At 41.1% G+C, this 23,179-nt stretch overlaps 1 protein-coding gene across 1 annotated transcript in view; it reads left to right on the top strand.

Annotated features, from left to right (window-relative positions):
- Positions 1 to 21,633, top strand: part of BEGAIN (brain enriched guanylate kinase associated) — a 139,790-nt gene extending 118,157 nt beyond the window's left edge. Inside the window, exons 6-8 of the mRNA XM_077820009.1 lie at positions 13,411 to 13,518; positions 17,317 to 17,400; positions 20,260 to 21,633. Coding sequence (XP_077676135.1) covers positions 13,411 to 13,518; positions 17,317 to 17,400; positions 20,260 to 21,633 — 1,566 coding nt within the window. The remainder of the gene's footprint in view (positions 1 to 13,410; positions 13,519 to 17,316; positions 17,401 to 20,259) is intronic.
- Positions 21,634 to 23,179: the final 1,546 nt, after the last annotated feature.

The raw sequence follows: 23,179 nt of genomic DNA, 5'->3' as shown, positions 1-23,179 counted from the left end.
GAGGGTGGGAATGGGGCATTTAGTTATCGCCTACAAATGTACAACTACACTAAAATATTAGTGATTCATAGCCACGGAGGCAGAGTAAAACAATTCTATTGTTGTTTAACTGTGCTTCCTAAAAATTACTTAATGTTAAAAAACATAACTGGAAATTTGTTGATCCATTTTTATTATTTAATTAAAGTAATGCTGCCATTTGTAAGTTAGTGCATCTAAATATCATGCAGTAAATAGAAGCATTGCTCAGAAAGGGCCCAATACTTATGTCACACTGGTATGGCTTACCCAAGAGTGCCAATCTCAGGTCAGACTGTCAGAAAACAGGGCAGACACTCCAAACTGCTGGTATATTCTATAATTAGATTTCACCAAGCCAGTAACAAATGAGTGCTCCTAGATTACTTTATTAGTCTTACCATGGAGACACAGACAATCCCCTTAAGCTCTTCAACCCCTCTTTACTACCTAGACGAACTAGGCTTTGTGATGAAAGCTTATTAAAACCAAAAATCACCTCACATTAGGTTACTTCCAACCCCAAAGGGTCAGTCATTTTCCCCAGGTCAATAGATACTCTGGATCTGACATCAAAGAAAACGCTGACAGTCAATTTCTCTAGTAAACTAACTAAAGGTTTATTAACTAAGAAAAAGAAATGAAAGTTATTGAGAGGCTACCGCAGATAAAATACCTTAACAGGTGAGTCAAAGTTTATAAATCCACTATGATAGCAGAAATGTAGTGATCTGCTAGTTTTCCATAAGTCTCTCAGGGCTACCCAAAATAACCTTGGGGATCTCTGTCCACTTGCTCAGTATTCCACCCTGTCAGAATCCATCAGTCCAGAGATGCAGGATAATTCCCTTAAACCAGTATTTATAGTTCCTGCTCCATAATCTAGAATCTGAACAGTGTCTTTACCCACATGGGTTTTGATGAATAGCAATTGCAGATTGAGTCTGTGAATTTCACACAAGGACCCTTGCTTTGAAGTTAGCGTTCTTTTCTCTGGCGTTCACAAGTAATTTATTTACAGTGATATACATAATGCAATTGCCTGCCAATACATTATAAGAGGGATAGATAAGTGAAGCAATTCGACTGTCATTCATTAGTATTCATGAAGTTCTAACACCTGAATATACTCACATTTTGATCTAGGGTTATTTAAGTCCCGGGACATGCATAATGTAATGTCTGAATGCATCGTGAGCTGTAGCTCATGAAAGCTTATGCTCAAATAAATTTGTTAGTCTCTAAGGTGCCACAAGTACTCCTTTTCTTTATACATAATGTAATGTGATGGCAATCAACAGATTTATAGATAAGTGAAGACAATGCCATTAACATTCCCTTTGAACTGATCTAACACAGGCAACCTGCTAGACATCATCACAACTTAGACTCTCACTCATATTCAGCCACAAACTTATTCCATGTATTCATCAGCCAAATTTTTCAAAATAGGAGCCTTGTACTTAGGCTCTGAAGTCCATGCTTGTACTTAGGCTCTGAAGGCACCAAAGTGTGGGATTTTCAGAAGTGCCTAAGTGTCTTAAGAGTGCAAGACCCATTAACTTCAAAGTATAAGTAAATGTATTAGAAACTGGCCCTAAGTGAATTGATTGGTACTTACTTGCTAGAGACTGTTTTTTCACTTTCTAAACATTACTGCAAATTATTTGCACGAACAAAGTGTTTTGCCCCTATTAATAATTATGCTGGAGATTTTCAAGACAAAAGGCAGTTAGGTGTTTAATTCCCCTTGAAAGTCAATTAGAGTTAAGATGCTTATCTGTCATCTGTGCCTCTGCAAATTTCCTCCTACAAAGACTCATTCTGTGTAGTAGTTACCCAATACCATCTCTATGTGCAATATAAAAGTAATTGAATATTAATAACACACAACAAGATTTATCAGGGTTCAACCTGTCACCCTCTGGAAAAGCCAATCATAGATTGTTATGTAGTGATGGCCAGCTCATTCTAACGTCTTACAGTCCAAACCCCAAGTTGTTTTTAAGAAAATGTTCAAATGCTTCAGAAGAAATCCACAACGATTGACCCAGTTTACCTAAGCACTAGGCTAAAGAGCAGGCTGTTGACCAGCTGCCTTTCTTCATCTCATTTTATGCCGTTAAAGTTTTAGCAAGCTTTGGACATCATCAATCACTGCTCAGTTTTGAGAGATGATAGAATGCCTGCACAAATGAGGTTTGCAACATGATCCCCTTAAGGGAACATCAAGAACAGGATTTTCATACCTGCCAAACTGAATGTGACATTTCCACAAGCAAGCCCTTTCATTTGCATCAATGAGACTGATTTCAAAGGATCTGTGCACACCTCAAAGCTCTCCATGGATGGCAAGGAAGTCAGCAAGTGATCTTGACTCTGAGGATGACAGAACTTTATTGGAGAAATTCCTCCAACAGCTGAAATCATTGTCCTTCAAAGCACTGAAGTGAGTCTAAAAGTTAGTATCAAAGAGATAACTTTTTGGCTGACTTCACTTACTTTGAAGGACAATAGTATGAGCCTTCACAGATCCACTGACAAGCAATTAGAGTATTAAGTAGGTCATTTTGTTCAGCTTTTGATACTCATTTATATTCTTAATCCCTTGAATTCTTTATGCCCGTTCACAGTTATGCACATGAAAAGCCAGAAGCAGATAGTCTAAATATGGTGGTCCTTATTCTAACCCACCAAACATAAATGGTTCATTAATCTGAAGACAAACCCAAACACTGTTTTGGGGTTTTTTATTTGCCACAATCATTTATGCACTGCACAGTGATGCTAGAAGCCAGATTTAATGTTCACTGGTAGTTGTGAGGTTGCCTTGCACATACTGTGAGCTGGGCTTTGACCTGAAGGTTCCTGCTTATTTATAACCTGAAGTGGTTCCAGTCCTTTTGTAGTCTAAGGTCTCTGCTGCACAATGACTGACAGTTACATGTCTATTAAGGTTTGCTTTCCATTTACATAATTAATTGGCCACTTCATATCCTATGAATAATATGGATAAGATTTTCAAAAACTCTCAGAACTGATCTATCTTTGCTCCCACTGCATAATGAGGCTAATGGTGAGTGTTTTTGAAATTCCCACCATATACTATAACAATCTATCAAACTATAACAAGGATGTGGTATGTTGTACTTCTGCCTCACAAAGTGTATTTTCATACCTATTAAGGCTCAGGGTCCAGAAATCTGGAGATTATATGCAAATGACTCAATGCCTTAATTTGAAAATTTGCATGTTTTATTATTATGCACTGCCTCATTTATGTAAGTGACAGCAAATGTCCTAGATAGCAGAATTTAAGTCTGACATGGCTGCGCCATGAAACAAGCTTTAGAGACACAGGAAATGTGGTGTTCCTGGTTGACTCTGCAATCTCTTTGGGTTGGTGCCCTGATAACTCAGGCTGCTCTTTGAGACTCTGCCCTTGATTGTTCCTTGTCCTGCATTGGGTGGAGGACTGCAGTCAGATTGCTAGCCCTTGTACTGCCTGCTGCTTGCTCTGGGTTGGAAGGGGGATCTGGCTGCATCCTGTCATCTGCCGAGGATGCTCCGGCTGGGCTGCCAGATTCTAAGAGGGTCAAGTTCTGGCTGCTTCTTGCTCCTTGATTTCTGGTGATGAGGGCTCTGGCTCCCCTGCCTGCTATCCCTTGGCTGGGGTGAGTCTCTGGTTGCTGACTCATCGTTACTGGTCATAGGTTCCCATGGCCAGAACACTGTCCGATGCTGCTCCAGGCATAGCTCTGAGTCTATGGCCATGGGTGATTTGGGAGACTATGACTTAGAACCCTCTCGGTTGGGGTCTCAGGCTGTAACCATAGAAATCCTGCCTAGAGCAACCCCTTACCTAGGGCATCTCCTCAGCTCTCCAAATCAGAAGACTGAAGCTGCTGGTCAGGAGCAGAAGAATTAAGAGCTGAGAACGGGAACCTCCATGCCATGACAGTAGACTGACCAGCTCCATACTTGGATGATTTTTATTTATTTGGATTTTAAACTATTTTTTATTAAAAAATAAGATGCCTATCCTCGGCTCTAGGCACTTTAGCACCTTTGCTAATTATACAATATGATGAACTCAGCCAGTCAGACACCTACAGAAACTCATTTCCACCCCTTTATTGTTAGGGAAAGCCCTTTCAAAAACCCTATGGAACAGGTGTCTTTTGCAGCATGCCAACAGGGGTACCAAATTCTCTCTATTTTGGACCAAGAAGAAGCAAGTTCCAGAGTCTCGGTACCCTCACCAAGAATGATTTGCCAGCTACCCCTTCCCTTTTTTAATAAAAGGGATGCAATTTGAACACCCCTGCTAATGGCAGCAGTGGCATTATGGCACAGGGAGGCCATTCCTAGGCCATTTTAGGACTTTATAGGTCATAACCAACACCATAACTTCTACCCAGACACCAATAGGCAGCCAGTGCAGGTCCCAGAGCACTGGTGTCATGTTCCCAGTGAAGTGTCCCACTCAAGAAACAACCCACTGAGTTCTGCATCAGCCTGAACCTCCAAATGATTTAAAGGAATGGACCCATGAAAGTGCAGTGCAGTAGGATACTCTTGATATAACTGTGATGTGACTGGAATAACAGAGACTTGGTGGGATAACTCACATGACTGGAGCACTGTCATGGATGGGTATAAACTGTTCAAGAAGGACAGGCAGAGGAGAAAAGATGGAGGATCTGCACTGTATGTAAGAGAGCAGTATGATTGCTCAGAGCTCCAGTATGAAACTGGAGAAAAGCCTGTTGAGAGTCTTTGGGTTAGAGTAAATAACCCAAAGTTTAGAGGCGAGAGCAACAAGAGTGGTGTCGTGGTGGGCATCTTCTATAGACCACCAGATGAGGAGGATGAGGTAAGCGAGGCTTTCTTTGGACAACTAACAGAAGTTTCCAGATCACAGGCCCTGGTTCTCATGGGGGACTTCAATCACCCTGACATCTGCTGGGAGAGCAATACAGCAATGCACAGACAATCCAGGAAGTTTCTGGAGAGTGTTTGGGACAACTTCCTGGTACAAGTGCTGGAGGAACCAACTAGGGGCCATGCTCCTCTTGACCTGCTGCTCACAAACAGGGAAGAATTGGTAGGAGAAGTAGAAGTGGGTGGCAACCTGGGTAGCAGTGACCACGAGATGGTCAAGTTCAGGATCCTGACAAAAGGAAGAAAGGAGAGCAGCAGAATACGGACCCTGGACTTCAGAAAAGCAGACTTTGGCTCCCTCAGGGAACTGATGGGCAGAGTCCCGGGAGGCTATTATGAGGGGGAAGGAGTCCAGGAGAGCTGACTGTATTTTAAAGAAGCCTTATTGAGGGCGCAGGAACAAACCATCCCGATGTGCAGAAAGAATAGCAAATATGGCAGGAGACCAGCCTGGCTTAACAGAGAAATCTTCAGTGAGCTTAAACACAAAAAGGAAGCTTACAAGAAGTGGAAATTTGGATAGATGTCTAGGGAGGAATATAAAAATATTGCTCAAACATGCAGGGATGGGGAAGGCCAAAGCACAATTGGAGTTGCAGCTAGCATGGCACGTGAACGGTAACAAGAAGGGTTTCTACAGGTATATTAGCAACAAGAAAAAGGTCAGGGGAAGTGTGGGACCCTTAATGAATGGGGGTTGCAACCTGGTGACAGATGATATGGAAAAAGCTGAAGTACTCAATGCTTTTTTTGCCTTGGTCTTCACAGACAAGATCAGCTCCCAGACTGCTGCACTGGGCAGCACAGTATGGGGAGGTGGTGAGCAGCCCTCAGTGGTGAAAGAACAGGTTAAGGACTATTTAGAAAAGCTGAACATGCACAAGTCCATGGGGCAGGATGCAATGCATTTGAGGGCGCTGATGGAGTTGGATAATGTGATTGCAGAGCCATTGGCCATTATCTCTGAATACTCGTGACAATCGGGGGAGGTTCCAGATGATTGGGAAAAGGCAAATATAGTGCCCATCTTTAAAAAAGGGAACTACAGACCAGTCAGCCTCACCTCTGTCCCTGGAAAAATCATGGTGCAGGTCCTCAAGGAATCCATTTTGAAGCACTGGAAGGTGATAAGGAACAGTCAACATGGATTCATCATGGGCAAGTCATGCCTGACCAACCTGATTGCCTTCTATGATGAGATAACTGGCTCTGTGGATATGGGGAAAGCAGTGGACGTGATATACCTTGACTTTAGCAAAGATTTTGATATGGTCTCCTATAGTATTCTTGCCAGCAAGTTGAAAAAGTATGGATTGGATGACTGGACTATAAGGTGGATAGATAGCTGGCTAGATCGTCGGGCTCAACGGGTAATGATCAATGGCTCAATGTCAAGTTGGCAGCCGGTATCAAGCGGAGTGCCCCAGAGGTCAGTCCTGGGGCCGGTTTTGATCAACATCTTCATTAATCTTCATTAATTAATTAATTAATCTGGATAATAAGATGGGTTGCACCCTCAGCATGTTTGCAGATGACACTAAGCTGGGGGAAGAGGTAGATACCCTGGAGGGTAGGGATTAGGGTCCAGAGTAACCTAGACAAATTGGAGGATTGGGCCAAAAGAAATCTGATGAGCTTCAACAAGGACAAGTGCAGAGTTCTGCACTTAGGATGGAAGAATCCCATGCACTGCTACAGGCTGGGGATCAACTGGCTAAGCAGCAGTTCTGCAGAAAAGGACCTGAGGGTACAGTGGACAAGAAGCTGGATATGAGTCAGCAGTGCGCCCTTGTTGCCAAGGAGGCTAATGGCATATTGAGCTGCATTAGTAGGAGCATTGCCAGCAGATCGATGGAAGTGATTATTTGCCTCTATTTGGCACTGGTGTGGCCACATCTGGAGTATAACATCCAGTTTTGGGCTCCCACTACAGAAAGGACGTGGACAAATTGGAGATTCCAGCGGAGGGCAAAGAAAATGATTAGGGGGCTGGGGCACATGACTTATGAGGATAGGCTGAGGGAATTGGACTTATTTAGTCTGCAGAAGAGAAGAGTGAGGGGGAATTTGATAGCAGCCTTCAACTACCTGAAGGGGGGTTCCAGAGAGGATGGAGCTCAGCTGTTCTCAGTGGTGGCAGATGTCAGAACAAGGAGTAATGGTCTCAAGTTGCAGTGGGGGAGATCTAGGTTGGATATTAGGAAAAACTATTTCACTAGGAAGGTGGTGAGGCACTGGAATGGGTTATCTATGGAGGTGGTGGAATCTTTAGAGGTTTGTAACACTCAGCTTGACAACGCCCTGGCTGGGATGAGTTAGTTGGGGTGGGTCCTGCTTTGAGCATGGGGTTGGACTAGATGACCTCCTGAGGTCTCTTCCAACTCTAATCTTCTATGATTCTATGAAGGGCCTGGATACCAGTGGCAAGGTCCATGTCTGAAAGGAAAAGTCACAATCTCTTAACTAGATTGAGTGGTAAAAAGCTGATTGCGTTACTGGTGCACTATGATCATCGAACAGCAGCTGGGGGTCTGAAATCACCACTAAGTTGCAACTTGCCGTAACAAATAGTGGACATACTCTCTCAGTCAAAGGCTTTGATAATACCTCCACCATCTCTTCCAGTGGTACCAGCATCACTTCAGTCTTGTCGGGATTGAGCTTCAATCAGCTTGTTTTTATTCATGCCCCAATCACAGCTGGATGCTGGCTGAGGCACTGAACTGCATTGTCCAAGTCAGACATGCAGGATTTGGTGTCATCAGCATACTTAAAACACCACACCTCACACCTCTTTGCTAACCTTGACACTGTGTTGTGTTGATATTATGGACCAAATCCCCTTTTAGTGTAAACACCATTGACTTCAATAGAGCTGTGCCAACTGACACCAGCAGAGAATTTGTCCCTATCTCTCTGCCTCAGGACTGCTGACATTAATTATGTCATTTCTAATTATGAGAATCTATGAAACTTTTTTAATAAATCAGTCGCATTTGGGCAGACACCAAGCCTGGAAAATGTCAGAGTGACAAGCTATCAGTAACTAAATTAAAATGGAAACCGTTATTCAACCGTATTCAGTATTATTCAATGTAGTGGAAGGTATTGCTGCCAGACCACTTTAATCTGCCAGTCCTTTTCATATGCAGCCATCGATACAGAATATAAATCCTAGTTTGTCCACAACCTTCCAACATTGGAAAATATAATGGGGCCCAATTCAGTTCTGTTGCACAGAAGTAACAACTACTGAATTCAGGGAGACTGAGAGCAAATGGAAACCCAGCTGGTTGAGAATTCATCAGCTGCAAGCGGTATTCAGTGCAATGTGTCTATAGTATATTGGGATATCTTAAAAATTAAATCTGCATACAATAGACCTTGGGTAAAATTTTCAAAAGCACCTAAGTGACTTAGGAGCCGAAGGCTAAAAAAGGATAAAAAGCTCCTACATCTTATTTTTCAAAAGAGACTAAGGCCGGTAGGAGCCTGAGTCCCACTGCCTTTCCATTAGTCGTAGGCTCCTAAGGGACAGATTTTAAAAGCTATTTAGGTGCCTAGCTCAACGGAAGCATGGTGCCTAGGTGCTTTTGTAAATCCCACTAAGTACCTTTACAGATCTGGTCCTTAGTCACTTTAGGATTAGATTTTCAAAGGTATTTAGATGCCTAAAAATGCAGATAGGCATCTACTGTGATTTTAAAAAATGCCAAAGCAGGTTAGGCACTTCACTCCCATTGATTTTTCTGGTCAGATTTGCAAGTTCCACCAGATGCCTAATGCATCTTTAGACACCTAAATGTCTTTGAAAATCTAATCCTAAAGTGACTAAGGACCAGATCTGTAAAGGTACTTAGTGGGATTTACAAAAGCACCTAGGCACCATGCTTCCGTTGAGCTAGGCACCTAAATAGCTTTTAAAATCTGTCCCTTAGGAGCCTACGACTAATGGAAAGGCAGTGGGACTCAGGCTCCTACCGGCCTTAGTCTCTTTTGAAAAATAAGATGTAGGAGCTTTTTATCCTTTGGCTTTTCCACGGCATATGTAAAAGCCATCATCAACACTAGCACTAGTTGCCGGTCTGACTGGCGGTCTGCTCGGCGAGGCCAAGGCCAGAATAGTCCTGGAGACTGAACTACCCTTTTTTACCCATAAATGACCATTCCAGGTCAGGGGGATGGGACGGTCTGAAGAAGCTGACACAATCTGGAGACTCTTGGACTCTCGTTGCCTGTCCTGTCCCTGTTTGTTGATAAGAAGGGAGCTTCAGTCAGCCTGACATTTTTTAAAACAAGAACCAAGTTCCCTTTGATGATTTTAGAATGTGCTTTTCTTTGAAGCGCTGCTTAGTATGTAAAGTTCGCCACTCTCTGCTTTTATAAGCTCTTTTTATGGTAGCCACCTGCTCCACAACCAGATAATTAACCTTGCTATTTGTTCGGTGCCCTCAGAACACCTAACTCCCACTGCTGTCAATTATCAGACAACGTGGAGCCTGTAGTGATGGAAGCCTTTTCCTTAACTCTGTTTCAGAGTAACAGCCGTGTTAGTCTGTATTCGCAAAAAGAAAAGGAGTACTTGTGGCACCTTAGAGACTAACCAATTTATCTGAGCATAAGCTTTCGTGAGCTACAGCTCACTTCATCGGATGCATACTGTGGAAAGTGTAGAAGATCTTTTTATATACACACAAAGCATGAAAAAATACCTCCTCCCACCCCACTCTCCTGCTGGTAATAGCTTATCTAAAGTGATCACTCTCCTTACAATGTGTATGATAATCAAGGTGGGCCATTTCCAGCACAAATCCAGGGTTTAACAAGAACGTCTGAGGGGGGGAGGGGGTAGGAAAAAACAAGGGGAAATAGGTTACTTTGCATAATGACTTAGCCATTCCCAGTCTCTATTCAAGCTTTAGTTAATTATATCCAATTTGCAAATGAATTCCAATTCAACAGTTTCTCGCTGGAGTCTGGATTTGAAGTTTTTTTGTTGTAATATAGCAACTTTCATGTCTGAAATCGTGTGACCAGAGAGATTGAAGTGTTCTCCGACTGGTTTATGAATGTTATAATTCTTAACATCTGATTTGTGTCCATTTATTCTTTTACGTAGAGACTGTCCAGTTTGACCAATGTACATGGCAGAGGGGCATTGCTGGCACATGATGGCATATATCACATTGGTAGATGTGCAGGTGAACGAGCCTCTGATAGTGTGGCTGATGTTATTAGGCCCTGTGATGGTGTCCCCCGAATAGATATGTGGGCACAGTTGGCAATGGGCTTTGTTGCAAGGATAGGTTCCTGGGTTAGTGGTTCTGTTGTGTGGTATGTGGTTGCTGGTGAGTATTTGCTTCAGATTGGGGGGGCTGTCTGTAGGCAAGGACTGGCCTGTCTCCCAAGATTTGTGAGAGTGTTGGGTCATCCTTCAGGATAGGTTGTAGAAAATCTTAATAATGCGTTGGAGGGGTTTTAGTTGGGGGCTGAAGGTGACGGCTAGTGGCGTTCTGTTATTTTCTTTGTTAGGCCTGTCCTGTAGTAGGAGACTTCTGGGAACTCTTCTGGCTCTATCAGTCTGTTTCTTCACTTCCGCAGGTGGGTATTGTAGTTGTAAGAATGCTTGATAGAGATCTTGTAGGTGTTTGTCTCTGTCTGAGGGGTTGGAGGAAATGCGGTTGTATCGCAGAGCTTGGCTGTAGACGATGGATCGTGTGGTGTGGTCAGGGTGAAAGCTGGAGGCATGTAGGTAGGAATAGCGGTCAGTAGGTTTCCGGTATAGAGTGGTGTTTGTGACCATCGTTTATTAGCACTGTGGTGTCCAGGAAGTGGATCTCTTGTGTGGACTGGACCAGGCTGAGGTTGATGGTGGGATGGAAATTGTTGAAATCATGGTGGAATTCCTCAAGGGCTTCTTTTCCATGGGTCCAGATGATGAAGATGTCATCAATGAAGCGCAAGTAGAGTAGGGGCGTTAGGGAACAAGAGCTGAGGAAGCGTTGTTCTAAGTCAGCCATAAAAATGTTGGCATACTGTGGAGCCATGCGGGTACCCATAGCAGTGCCGCTGATCTGAAGGTATACATTGTCCCCAAATGTAAAATAGTTATGGGTAAGGACAAAGTCACAAAGTTCAGCCACCAGGTTAGCCGTGACATTATCGGGGATAGTGTTCTTGACAGCTTGTAGTCCATCTTTGTGTGGAATGTTGGTGTAGAGGGCTTCTACATCCATAGTGGCCAGGATGGTGTTATCAGGAAGATCACTGATGGATTGTAATTTCCTCAGGAAGTCAGTGGTGTCTCGAAGATAGCTGGGAGTGCTGGTAGCATAGGGCCTGAGGAGGGAGTCTACATAGCCAGACAATCCTGCTGTCAGGGTGCCAATGCCTGAGATGATGGGGCGCCCAGGATTACCAGGTTTATGGATCTTGGGTAGTAGATAGAATATCCCAGGTCGGGGTTCCAGGGGTGTGTCTGTGCGGATTTGATTTGTGTGTGGGGGAGGAGAGGGGGTGAGAAAACCTAGATTTGTGCTGGAAATGGCCCAACTTGATTATCATACACATTGTAAGGAGAGTGATCACTTTAGATAAGCTATTACCAGCAGGAGAGTGGGGTGGGAGGAGGTATTTTTTCATGCTGTGTGTGTATATAAAAAGATCTTCTACACTTTCCACAGTATGCATCCGATGAAGTGAGCTGTAGCTCACGAAAGCTTATGCTCAAATAAATTGGTTAGTCTCTAAGGTGCCACAAGTACTCCTTTTCTTTTTTCCTTGACTCTGTCACACTGACACACATGGCACTTGGGAAATTTAACTATCTAATACAGTTTGCCTGTTGGAGAAAATCCTTCACAACTTTTTAAAAGAAATCTAGAGTGAAAAGTCAGGTCCTGGACCCATGGCTAGAGTGAGGAGTCAAAGCAGAAAAGAAGTAGGTCAATGGTTAACTTGCTTGGTATTCTGATTTGCTGTGTGGCTTTTTAAAAAAGATCTTACTAGATAATTGCTGTGAGCAGTATTTTGGTGAAGGAGCAGTTTCCCCAACCCAACATCTCAGGTTTGTCTTGCATGTTTCTCCCAGGCAGCTATGCTGAAGGGATCACAACAAAAGTGCTAACTTCCTGTGATTGGAATCTCTCACCCCACCACTTCAAGAGCCTAACCTAGCAGTCCTTACACAGGCGAAGCTCACTTTGAAGTCAGTTTTGTCTGAATTAGAGTCTGATCCATAGTCTATTGAAGTCAATGGAAAGTCTCCCAGCCCAGCTCCACAGACTTGTGCTAACAGGACTCAGTCCAGTGAGCTAAAAATAGGTGTGTAGCTGTTGTGGCTCGGGCTGGAGTTTGGGCTCTGAAGTCTGGAGGCGGGGGGGAGAGGGAGGATGTGCTTCAGAGCCCAAGCTGCAATGTCAAAGCACCGTCTGTACAGCTATTTTTGCACACTAGTGCAAGCCCCATTAGCACAAGTCTGTGGGCCCGGGCTGGAAGGCTCACTCCCGATGCAGTGAAGACATACCTATATTGCCTTGAGTGGGCTTTGACTCAGAGCCTTAGTGAGGAAGGACGAAAGGCCCACTGGACTGGGACTCAGAAATCTGAGTTCACAGTTACCATCTCTGCCACAGAATCTATGTGGCTTTGGGCAAGTCACTTAATCTGTGTGCCCCATCTATAGAATTAAGATAGTATTTTTATTCTACATAGTAGAAGAAATGCTGAAGTATTAAGAGGTGACACAATAGGTTACGGGCCAGTTACACCTCATCTTTTGTGCTGATTAGTTTTCAATCACAAAATGTTGCTATAAACATCATGAGTATCCTTGCAATGTGATCAGCCCAGTGGGCAGAAAAGAAAGTGGGGAGAAAAAAGTTCCCATCATTTCAAATTTTTTTCTCTTACTCCAGATGTTCCACTCTCCGCTCATCAGGTAAACCACTCACCTTGGAAATGAACTTTAGAAACAAACAACCTGATCTGTCTATCTCTGGGACCTCCCAGAAAAGTAAATGGTCCTGTTATTTTCTGTGACTATTTGCTCCTCCTGCTTGGTGAAGATGGAAGAAAATGGTGTGATTGGAACATTTTTTTTGGAGAATTTGTTAGCGTGAAAGCCAGGGTTGATCCACCTCTCCAGGTTGGAAACCCAAGTGCAACCTATGGATAGTAGAGGATGATCAATCCAGATAGTCTTTCATTTGCAATTTATTTCCCATTGTCTAAATTTTTTTTTCTGAATACATTTGGCCTTCATATTTACACAGCAGATCACCTAGTGTGCTGAGTGAAAGTAGCAGCTTATCTGGCAGCCAGTAGGGAACATACTTGGTTTATGCTGTGCATCCCTCTGGCTTTGAAAATGGCGTCATGCTATGAGTATTTTTCAGGAATTATATCACAGGGGGAAAAAATACTGACCAATCCATTTTTTATACACAGGGTCAACATTACGAAGAGGAAAAAAGGGCTTTAAGCCATGAAATAATAGCGCTCAATAATCATTTAATAGAAGCCAAGGTGACAATAGATAAGTTATCAGAAGATAATGTAAGTATTTAATTATGGATACGTCTCAAGATTATGTGTGAAAGTGAATTAGGCAATACATTTTATATGTAATTATAGAATCATTACCTATTATTTACAGTAAATGTGACTTGTCAATTCTAGGATCAGAAACATTACTATGTTTGGAATTTCTTTCACTGTATAATTTTAGCTTTTCTTACAATTCAGTTACTGTGTTGGTGTGACTGTTCCTTCAGGTTTTTCCTCTATGCAAAAAATTATAAGGATTTAGGGACATTAAATTTAAACAAAGCTATAATGCAGCTTTCTAAATACTTTTAAAAGGTGTTATTCTGCTATTGGGTTTTATGTAAGATTCAGCGGAGGTCACCGGGCAGACTGATGGAAGCATATGTCCCTTGGTACTGTATGGTGAAGGTCCTGCATTGCACATGAGCATCAAAGAGAATTCTACAGATGATTATGGTCTCGATATATGGCCCTAAATGTTGCTACCTTTCATTTGATCTTTTCATCTCACAAAAGGGATCAGATCAGCCAATCCTTACTCATTGGAATGGGACTCCTAGCATTAGTAAGCGCTGTTCGCACAAGGAATGGTTGCAGGATTGACCCACCTTAGACCCAGAATTTAGGTTTTCCCCTGCTAGCTCATGGTGTAGTGTTGTACCTATCTCTGTATGAAATGAAACATGAAATGTCCTTTGCAACTGTCATGCATCTCATTAAATATTGCTGAAAATTATCATGCATTTTGAAACTGGCAAACAAGCTCATGAAATTGTTCTCCTGTACAAACTTCAAAGTATCTGGCAGAGACAGACAGATTGCATGTGTTTAGTTCATTATAATCCCACTCCCCAGATGGAGATATTAAAAAAAATACTTATACTAGAGAAGGCATTCTAGTCTTTTTAGGACATTCTTGTATGGTCCCATATGTGTACTTATGAACCCTTAGTCATATTTGAGAGTATCTTATTCCACAAATAGCCCCATTAAGTTTAATAGGACCACTCATACAAGTAACATCTTACTAATGGGAGCAAGGAGTTCAAAATCTGGCCCTTAATTTGTACCGCAATAAGGGTGTCAGAAAAATGGAATAAATTTGTTATTCCCACTATTCTAATACCTGTAACTAAAAGAACCCTGTAAGTGCAATAGGCTTAATTCTGGTTACAAGTATAGTGATGTAAATATGGTGTAATTCCACTGAAGTCAATGGAATTTTTCCAGATTTACACTGGTATAAATGAAATTAGGTAAACATCTGCCCACAGTTATACCCCTGCAACTCCACTGACATCCATGGGATTGCATGAGAGCTGGATTTGATCCCACATGTGAACCAATTGCAGTTTTCAATTGTGGTGATTTAAAAATAGTCATATTGGATTGAACTAGAATATGGAGCATCCTCCAAGAAGCTGTTGTTGTTGTTATCACTATTATTATTCAGTATTTGTATTATATCAGAGCCTATAGGCCCCAGACAAGACTGAGGCCTGTAGTCATCTCCTCATACCTGAGGAGTCACGTTGGGCAAAATCCTGCCCTCTGGTAATGGAGCTGCATTGGTGAACCTCAGGGATGAATTTGGTCCAGTGTACTGTGCTCAAGAACTACCACATAGATCTTCCATATTATACATAATTGTTAACTAGAGAAGCTGTTGAGCACCTTATGAGACAAAGAGCGTATCCTTGCCCTGCTGACATTTCTTAAATGGATGATATTTCCCCCCACACTATGGGGATCACTAGTGAACAATACCTTAAATTCAGAAAATATGTGATGGAATATGAGACACCCTCCGATGCCACTTATTGATTATTGCTCTACTTGCCGCACTCTTGGCTTGTTCGCATCCAGATTAATATTGTATTCAAAGAGATGATTGATCCCAGTCAGATAGTGTATCCCATCATGCTGGGGATAAGGTACATCCACTACATTCAACTAATGCAATTTTCTACATACATTCTTCATACATTTTTTTGAAGATGTTTAATATTAAAAAAAGTCTCAAAAATGTGTTCTACACTTTCTATGGCCATGTCTTCACAGACAGTAAAGCAGCCAGTCTTGAAATAAGGGATGAGACATAGGAACGATTTCATTCTTGAGTGCCAAATTGTGCCATTAGGAATCTAAAGTAGCTGTCTTTGGTTTTATATTGTGCAGCAATATGCTGGAAGTATGATACGTACGTAAAATATGCCAGAACCATATGCACATGCAACAGAGATTTTGTTTTTAAATTAAATGTTTGGATTCCTACTGTTTGCATCTGTTTTCCAGAGTCAGGGTCTGAGTCACTAACGTCCAATTAAAAACAGAATTACCTGGTAACTGTTGTTTACATATATATATATATATATATATATATATATATATATATATATATATATATATTTGAGGTAGAAAGTGAGAGGTATATAGAAAGCCAAATAAAATAAAATAAAATAAAGCACCATAGTTTGCAAATATTGTTTAAGGGCATTTGAGTTGCCAATGTAGATCCAACAGGACCAAAGAAAATCTACTTTGGCTTTTCCCACATTCATAGCAAGGTGATCCCAGGAGCTTCTTGTGGAACTGATTCTGCATATTAGCTATATTTTCTCAAAAGAGGTATTCAGAAAAGAGACTTTTCCCCCTTGTTCTTTTATAGAAAATTGACGTTTTTTTAAGAGAATAAATAGAAAGGACAAGTCTGCGTGCAATGAAATTACAGAATTAGCACCCAGAAAAACAAATGAAGCTGTTTTAGTCACAAATATGTTTTCTCTCTAAACATTATAAAATGTTTACAAGTTTTGCATGGCCTGGCGTCTGTAGGGTTCTTAATCCTTTCTGTGACACATCTTTGCACAACTATAAGGCTTACTTCTGAAAATAAGCTTCATCAGTAATCACACCTTAACAGAGTGGAACATTGCATAGGTTGTATATCAGTGGCCCTATAGATGCTGCATCAGAGGATAGTCGTGTGCTAAAATAGTACAAAGCAAGACTGAATATGGAGTTAAGCACAGATTTCTGTTCTGGATTCCCCCACTAAACAGGCTGAACGAGCCAATCAGCACAGAAAGAACATAACTAACCCATTTATTTCTCCTCAGTGTGAAATCCTCTTGCTACTTCCTGGTTCATTAAATGTAATGCAGAATGCAACGAAATTGCAAATACCTTAAGTCTCATTGCAAGCCATAGTATTTGATGTCACCAAATGAGGCATTTTGGGATATCTTTAGTGAACCAGGAAGTACCAAGGGGAATTCACACAAGGAAGAAAGAGACAACAAAAATTTTTAAAAAACGTTAAAACAATATCTATGATGAATTCCCCCCTACAACCTGAGGAGACTATTCTAAGTATCTCTAAAATGGTATGTGATTTGGAGGGATATTCAGTACAGAATATTTATGCTTAAGTCAAATTTCCTTTTCATTGTAGAGTTCACCTTTATTATAGAACTCAGTCTCTCAGGCATGCTTACTATGTAATGCTGAGTTCCCCATGGTAAGTATTCACCCAATACGCTAAGTTGCAGACTAGTGTTTTTTAGGTAATACTGTTTAAAATTTCTCTTTCTGGTCCATTTTTCCCTCCACCATTTCCTTTGACAACCAGTAAAGCAACATTTCAGGAGCATGTAAGAAAAACAGAAACCTAATGAATTAGAAAAATAAAATGTGCTCTGCATTTTCCCAGGGTAAAACATACAAAGTTTGTCCAGAAATGGGAACAAGAATCAAAGCCTTAGGTTAGTTGCAAGCCATAAAAATCAGGCTTTTTTTGTTTTTTAGGAGCTCTATAGAAAGGACTGCAATTTAGCTGCTCAGCTGCTCCAGGGCAGCAAGAATTACGACAGGGCACATAAGCTTTCTGAGGTAATGTGATCAAACTTAATGAATATGCAAAGAAATAATGTTTCTTGGAAAACAGAATATTCATGCGTGATCAATCCCCAAACCTGTTTGCCTTTATAGCTCTGATTTTTTTCTCCTTTAAGAAACAGAAAGGGATGTATATATCTGTCGGTTTTCTGAGCAGAGGTGCTGGAACTAATGGTGCTGAAGGCACGGCAGCACCCCCTGGCTTGAAGTGGTTTCCATCATATACAGGATTTACAGTTTTGTTCAATGGCTCTCAGCACCCCCACTATACAAATTGTTCCAACACCAATTCAGCTGAGGGAATTGTTAACAAAATCCCAGCTTCAGATGAAATGGATGATATATTCTTTTCCGAAAGCGCTGGTATGGATTGGAATGGGCCTGCACTGATCTTGTGCAAAAAGAAAAATGTTAGCATAATCAAAGCGCTAAGAATGTTCAGGCCACTATAATGTAAAATGATAAAAGAAACAATGAGATCCTGCTGGCATCAAGGTGTCTTTCCATCAAGGTGTCTTTCCAGGATCAGTTTTCCCCATTAAGCTATTTCCCAGCACCTGCAACTATATTCCAAAAATCAATTTTAAAACAAGCTAATGGGAAAGGATATCTTTTTCTAAGGCAAACAGAAAACCCTCTTTGATTTCCAGAGTGTAAACTTTGGTTAAATTAGACTTATCCCTAAACTTTCCAAGCAGCAGAAGTTAGAGAAACTGACCCTTTCAAGTTGAGGCAAATGGTTTAAAAAAATCATGATTAGGGCTGTATTTGTGTCATGGCATGGAACAAATCATAGCAAAACATAAGGAAAAAAATATGAACATTTAGCCACATGCCCACAACCTAAGGTGAAATCCTGGCCCCAATCACTAAAGTCAATGAGATTGTCATTGACTTCAGTGGTGACAGGATTTCACCCCAGGGTTTTAAATCATCTCATGACCTCTGAGACACTGTCGGCCTGATCCTACTCTCACTGAGATCAATGGGATTTAACAGGCACTGGATCAGGCACTTACCGGTCTATTCTTCATTCTTATGGATGGGTATCTCAATGCAGGAGATTGGTCTTTTTCTAGACCAACTTTTGGAACGGTCTTACACTGGGCAGCACCGCCAAGATGTATGTTTGTATGGCAGACGTTATTGCTACTAACACACCAACTTCTTCTAGCAGTTTCATTAGCACAGTGCTCTCAAATTGCCTCATTTATGCAGTTCTTTGATAGACTAGCGCAAAACTAAATACTAAATGTACTCACTATTTCAATATCGGTATAATGCTGACAGATATTAAATACATCTGGTAACTGAGGCTGTCTGGTCAATAAGGACAATGATTTACTGGAACAGAGGCAGAGCTTCCAAATTCTCCAATGTCCTGATCCTGCAAATGATTGCAGCTGAGAACAATGTGGTAAGCACTGTATATGGTCCCAAGCATTTCCAGGTCTGGGCCCCACATATACCCAACACTTACTGAAAAGTATCCAGGGTGGTGTGTTGTGGTGGAGGCTTTGTTGGTTGGTTAGTTGGGTTTTTGTTTGTTTTTTCCCTCCTAGTTTCCAAAAGCTCTGTCATCTATTCAGCTGAAGAGGCAAATATTCCATTTATCACTGCAAGCATTTATTAGTCAGCAACTCTGAGTATATTGTGAGGAACAATTATTTCTTTAAAAAGATGAAATAAGTGGATTCATTGCAAAACATTGAATACCTTGACAAATCCATGAACAAGCAATTTTAGATGACACAAGAATGTGAGCTGTGGTATGGCGTACCACTAACATGATATCAATACCATTTTAGTAATTCCAGTCTCAGTGAATGATAGCCAAAAAGGAGTCAATAGTTCTTTTTTTCCTTAAAATACTTCAGGATATAAATATATAAATAATGCATAAAATAGATCAAACAGTAGTGTAATTATTGCAGTATGCTCTCACAAAAATGGCACCTATCCAGCATAGTAGTTTCACGCTAAATGATCCGTTTCTTTTGCAATAGTAACCACACCTTTATGGTGATTTACATGATCTTATTTTACAACTTGTTCTTTCAATCTTTGTTGCATCTGTAATTATTATTACTAATATTTCTATCTGCCAGAGTAACAGCAATATTCAGACCTTATTTCAAATGGAGGATACATGCATTAAATTAACAACATGTGAATTAACTTAAAATATCATGGAAGGTGTATAGATTAAAAAGGACGGTCATCTTACGCCAAACTAACAGGCTTGCCATTTCACATCACATCATATTTTGAATGCTTTAAGGTCTCTGGGTTAAACCAAGTATAAAAGCTCACAAGTGAAGCTGGAAAATGAGGAACCATATATTAAACAATGTGGAATCATTATCCACAGTGCTCACCCTTAAAAGCTTTTTGCCATAGAGTAATAGAGATGCTTACTTCAATATTTGCAGTATTCTTTATGCTACTGTAGGAAATACAGCTATTTATTTAGTAATGATCTTATGTAATGATATAATGCAACTGGTAAGCTTTTAAGAGTGACCACTGTATAACTGATATAAAGGAGCAGAAGAATTTTATTTCTGGTATTTGGTCGTGGTTGTAAAAAAGTATGGGTGAATAGTGATGGGTGAATCTCAAAAGGTTCAGTGTTTGGGGGTCAAGTACGAATCCAAGGGCTAGATTCTTAGTTGGTATAAACTGGCACAGCTCATTGACATCAATGGAGCTACAATGATTTACACCTTGTACACACTGAAATAAATAATACTGTCTAGTCCACTCATTCACCTGTGTTCCATAAGCGCAGCTAGACACCATTAATGACTTTCTTCCTATTTTCCTTCCCCCTACCACTTCTCTATGTTACAGCTGCCATCTGACTTTCAGGAGAGAGTCAGCCTCCATCTGGAAAAGCACGGATGCAGCCTTTCTGTACCCTTGTGTCACACATCATTTGCTGACAACATACCAACTTGCGTAATCGCTAAGGTACTGGAGAAACCAGACCCAAACAGCTTGTCTTCACATTTGTCAAGTACATCTGCAAGGGATCACTCTTTTCAAGATTCTGTTGGGAAGCTTGGCCAAAGGCCCCAATATAAGTCTGACATCTACTGCAGTGACACTGCCCTTTATTGCCCTGAGGAGAGGAGGAGGGAGAGGAGACAAAGTGTTGATATGCAAGTAAAAGATGTGGGGTTTTTGAGGTCCCAGAACTCTACTGACAGCACTGTAGAAGAAGATGGCTTCCATTCTAGCTTCTCTCATGAAGCCTTCCCGGAATATGTTACCTCTTTACCAACCTCAAGCTCCTACTCCAGTTTCAGCGTTACCTCTGAGGAAAAAGAGAATGCCCAGGCCAGCACTCTGACTGCCTCCCAGCAAGCAATCTACCTGGGCAGCAGAGATGAAATGTTTGAAAGAAAGTCATGTTCTAGTTATGAACATCAGGGAAGTCCTAGGTTTGCCAAGTCGAAGTCCGTACAGAAAATGGAACTTGCTGATAACAATGAGAACTCTCCCACTTTTACTAGGACTCTGCCACCTTATGCTAATGAGCCTTTTCATTTCTCAGCCATAACGACGCAACAGGCATTGGCAACTCAGAAAATGCGTAACGACTGCATGAGCACCCATCTTTCAGAAGAAGACTTACCCGGGCGGTGGAGGCAGCTGAGCGTAGAGGACATTGGTGCATATTCTTATAGGAACGCTGGCAGACTATCACCCTGTAGCTTTTCGGAGCAGTACTACAGCAGCCCTGTAAAAAAAGCAGAGAGCCGAACAAGCCCCATCTATGCTGGTTACAAAGGAGATAGCTTCTCAGAGGGAGAAGATATCTGTCAAAATAGACTTGTGGATTCTTGCTTCCTCAGAACAGACAGTGGCCTGAACATTGACATCTGCACTAGCTGTAAACAGGACAAGTTGCCCTCTTACAAAACAAAAGAACCAAGAGACCCAAAAAATGACAGGATCACAATGCAGTTGTGCAGTAGCAAAAATATCGAGAGTAGCCCCGTGTTGAAAAGAGAATACGTTGATGTAAGCCCAAACAGCTCAGCAGAATCCCTCAATCAGAGTTCAATGGAGGCTTCAGAGATCCATCAGTCTTCCAAGGAGCAAGGAAGCCATTCAGGTCTTCACAGCAAACAGCAGCAGTTTCAACGGACTGGGAGTACGGGTTTGAGTCGGAAGGACAGTCTTACAAAAGCACAGTTATATGGAACCCTTCTAAATTAAATAGCTTCCAAAACCGCAATAAGAAAAAAACAAACAACGTTTGACATTTCTTTTGAATGACAGGGTTCTAAGAAACAGGATTATTATAAAGTATATATTCAAAATGGTACTGTATGTTTAAAACAACAATCTGTACAAAACCATTGCACAGCATTTTTCACACAACATCCTTTCCCCCTGGAAGACCATCCTTTCCCCCCTTTTATAAACCTGAAATATTTTTATAATCAAAATGGTATTTATTAGATTATCCTTAATCTAAGATATTTGAGCAGCAACCTTTTTCCTTCAAGCAGGTTTCTTATTTATTTTTGTGCATGAGGCCATCAGTGCCTGTACTCTTGGAGGAAGAGGGTAAAATCATCCTTGTGATGACAAAAGTCAAACCCACTCGATAAGATACCATCAACTCTGTGTCAAGTGAAGCTGAAGTGTATGAAAATGGTGAATTTAAAAAAGTATATTTTTAAATGAGAACAGAAATGAACCCTAAGTTCTTTCATACAAATGTATTTGAGTGAAAAATGTACACACAAAATAATACAGTTATTTTCTTCTTTTATTCCATTGTGTTTCTGCTTTCCTACTTTCCCTTGTATACTACCTCAAAGTAATTGAGGGTTTCTTGGTCACATATTTTCTGTAGGCTTGCATTTATATTGTCTAAAATGCATGAAGTGTCATAATTAGTACTGTATTTTGCATTACTTAATAAAAGACACCAGTGGAAATATTTTGATTTTGTCCTCTTTAAAATATATCCTGGGGGATGCAATTATTCACAGTTGTTCTCTGTGGGATCAATCCTGAAAGGGGTTCCCCACTAAATTCAGTGGGAGTTGAGGGCACCCAGCACCCTGCTGGGGTTACTCAACACCTTAAAGTATCAGAGAATCAGGCCCTATTTAACCCTAAAGAAGGAAAATCTCCAGATAATATAAAATCCAATAAATGTATGCCTCACCAGTTGCTTTTGTGGCGCTCTCTCTTTGTTTTCCTTTTTTAATTATAAGAATGAAAATCTCAGGCGCAGATGAGTTATTCTACAAAATAGGGATGACTGCAGCAAGGGTGATTTCATTATAAGCAGCAGAAAACGGCCTGAAAGAGGACAAGACAAAACAGCTGTGGGAGAGGATGTACACGCTGAGGAGGAGAATTTGGTCCTTAATATTCATTTGAATTGTACAAATAGGATTTGCTGGATAGTGCAGTGTGCACTGATAATGAGCACCATAGTTAGTGGTGAAAACCAACCCCGCCCCCCCCTTCAAACACCTACTTCAGTAATTACGACTTTCTCAAACCAATTCCTTTGGGGATGGCATGTTCCATGACTGGATGCAACCCAAAGGTAATATTTTTTGCTTGTGTGGTTCAGTATTTTTCAAAGATAGAAACATTTAAAGACATACAGTAAAATCCTGGCTCATTGAAGTCAATGAGAGTTTTGCCATTGACTTCAATGGAGCCAGGATTTCACTCGTAATTTTTGCATTTGTCCCTAAGAATTTTCTTTTTGTTGCAATCCCTCCACTTAACAATG

Source organism: Eretmochelys imbricata, chromosome 6, assembly GCF_965152235.1.
Source record: "Eretmochelys imbricata isolate rEreImb1 chromosome 6, rEreImb1.hap1, whole genome shotgun sequence".
Lineage (NCBI taxonomy): Eukaryota > Metazoa > Chordata > Testudines > Cheloniidae > Eretmochelys > Eretmochelys imbricata.
Note: the sequence above shows the minus strand (reverse complement) of the source record. Positions and strands in the feature narration are given on the sequence as shown.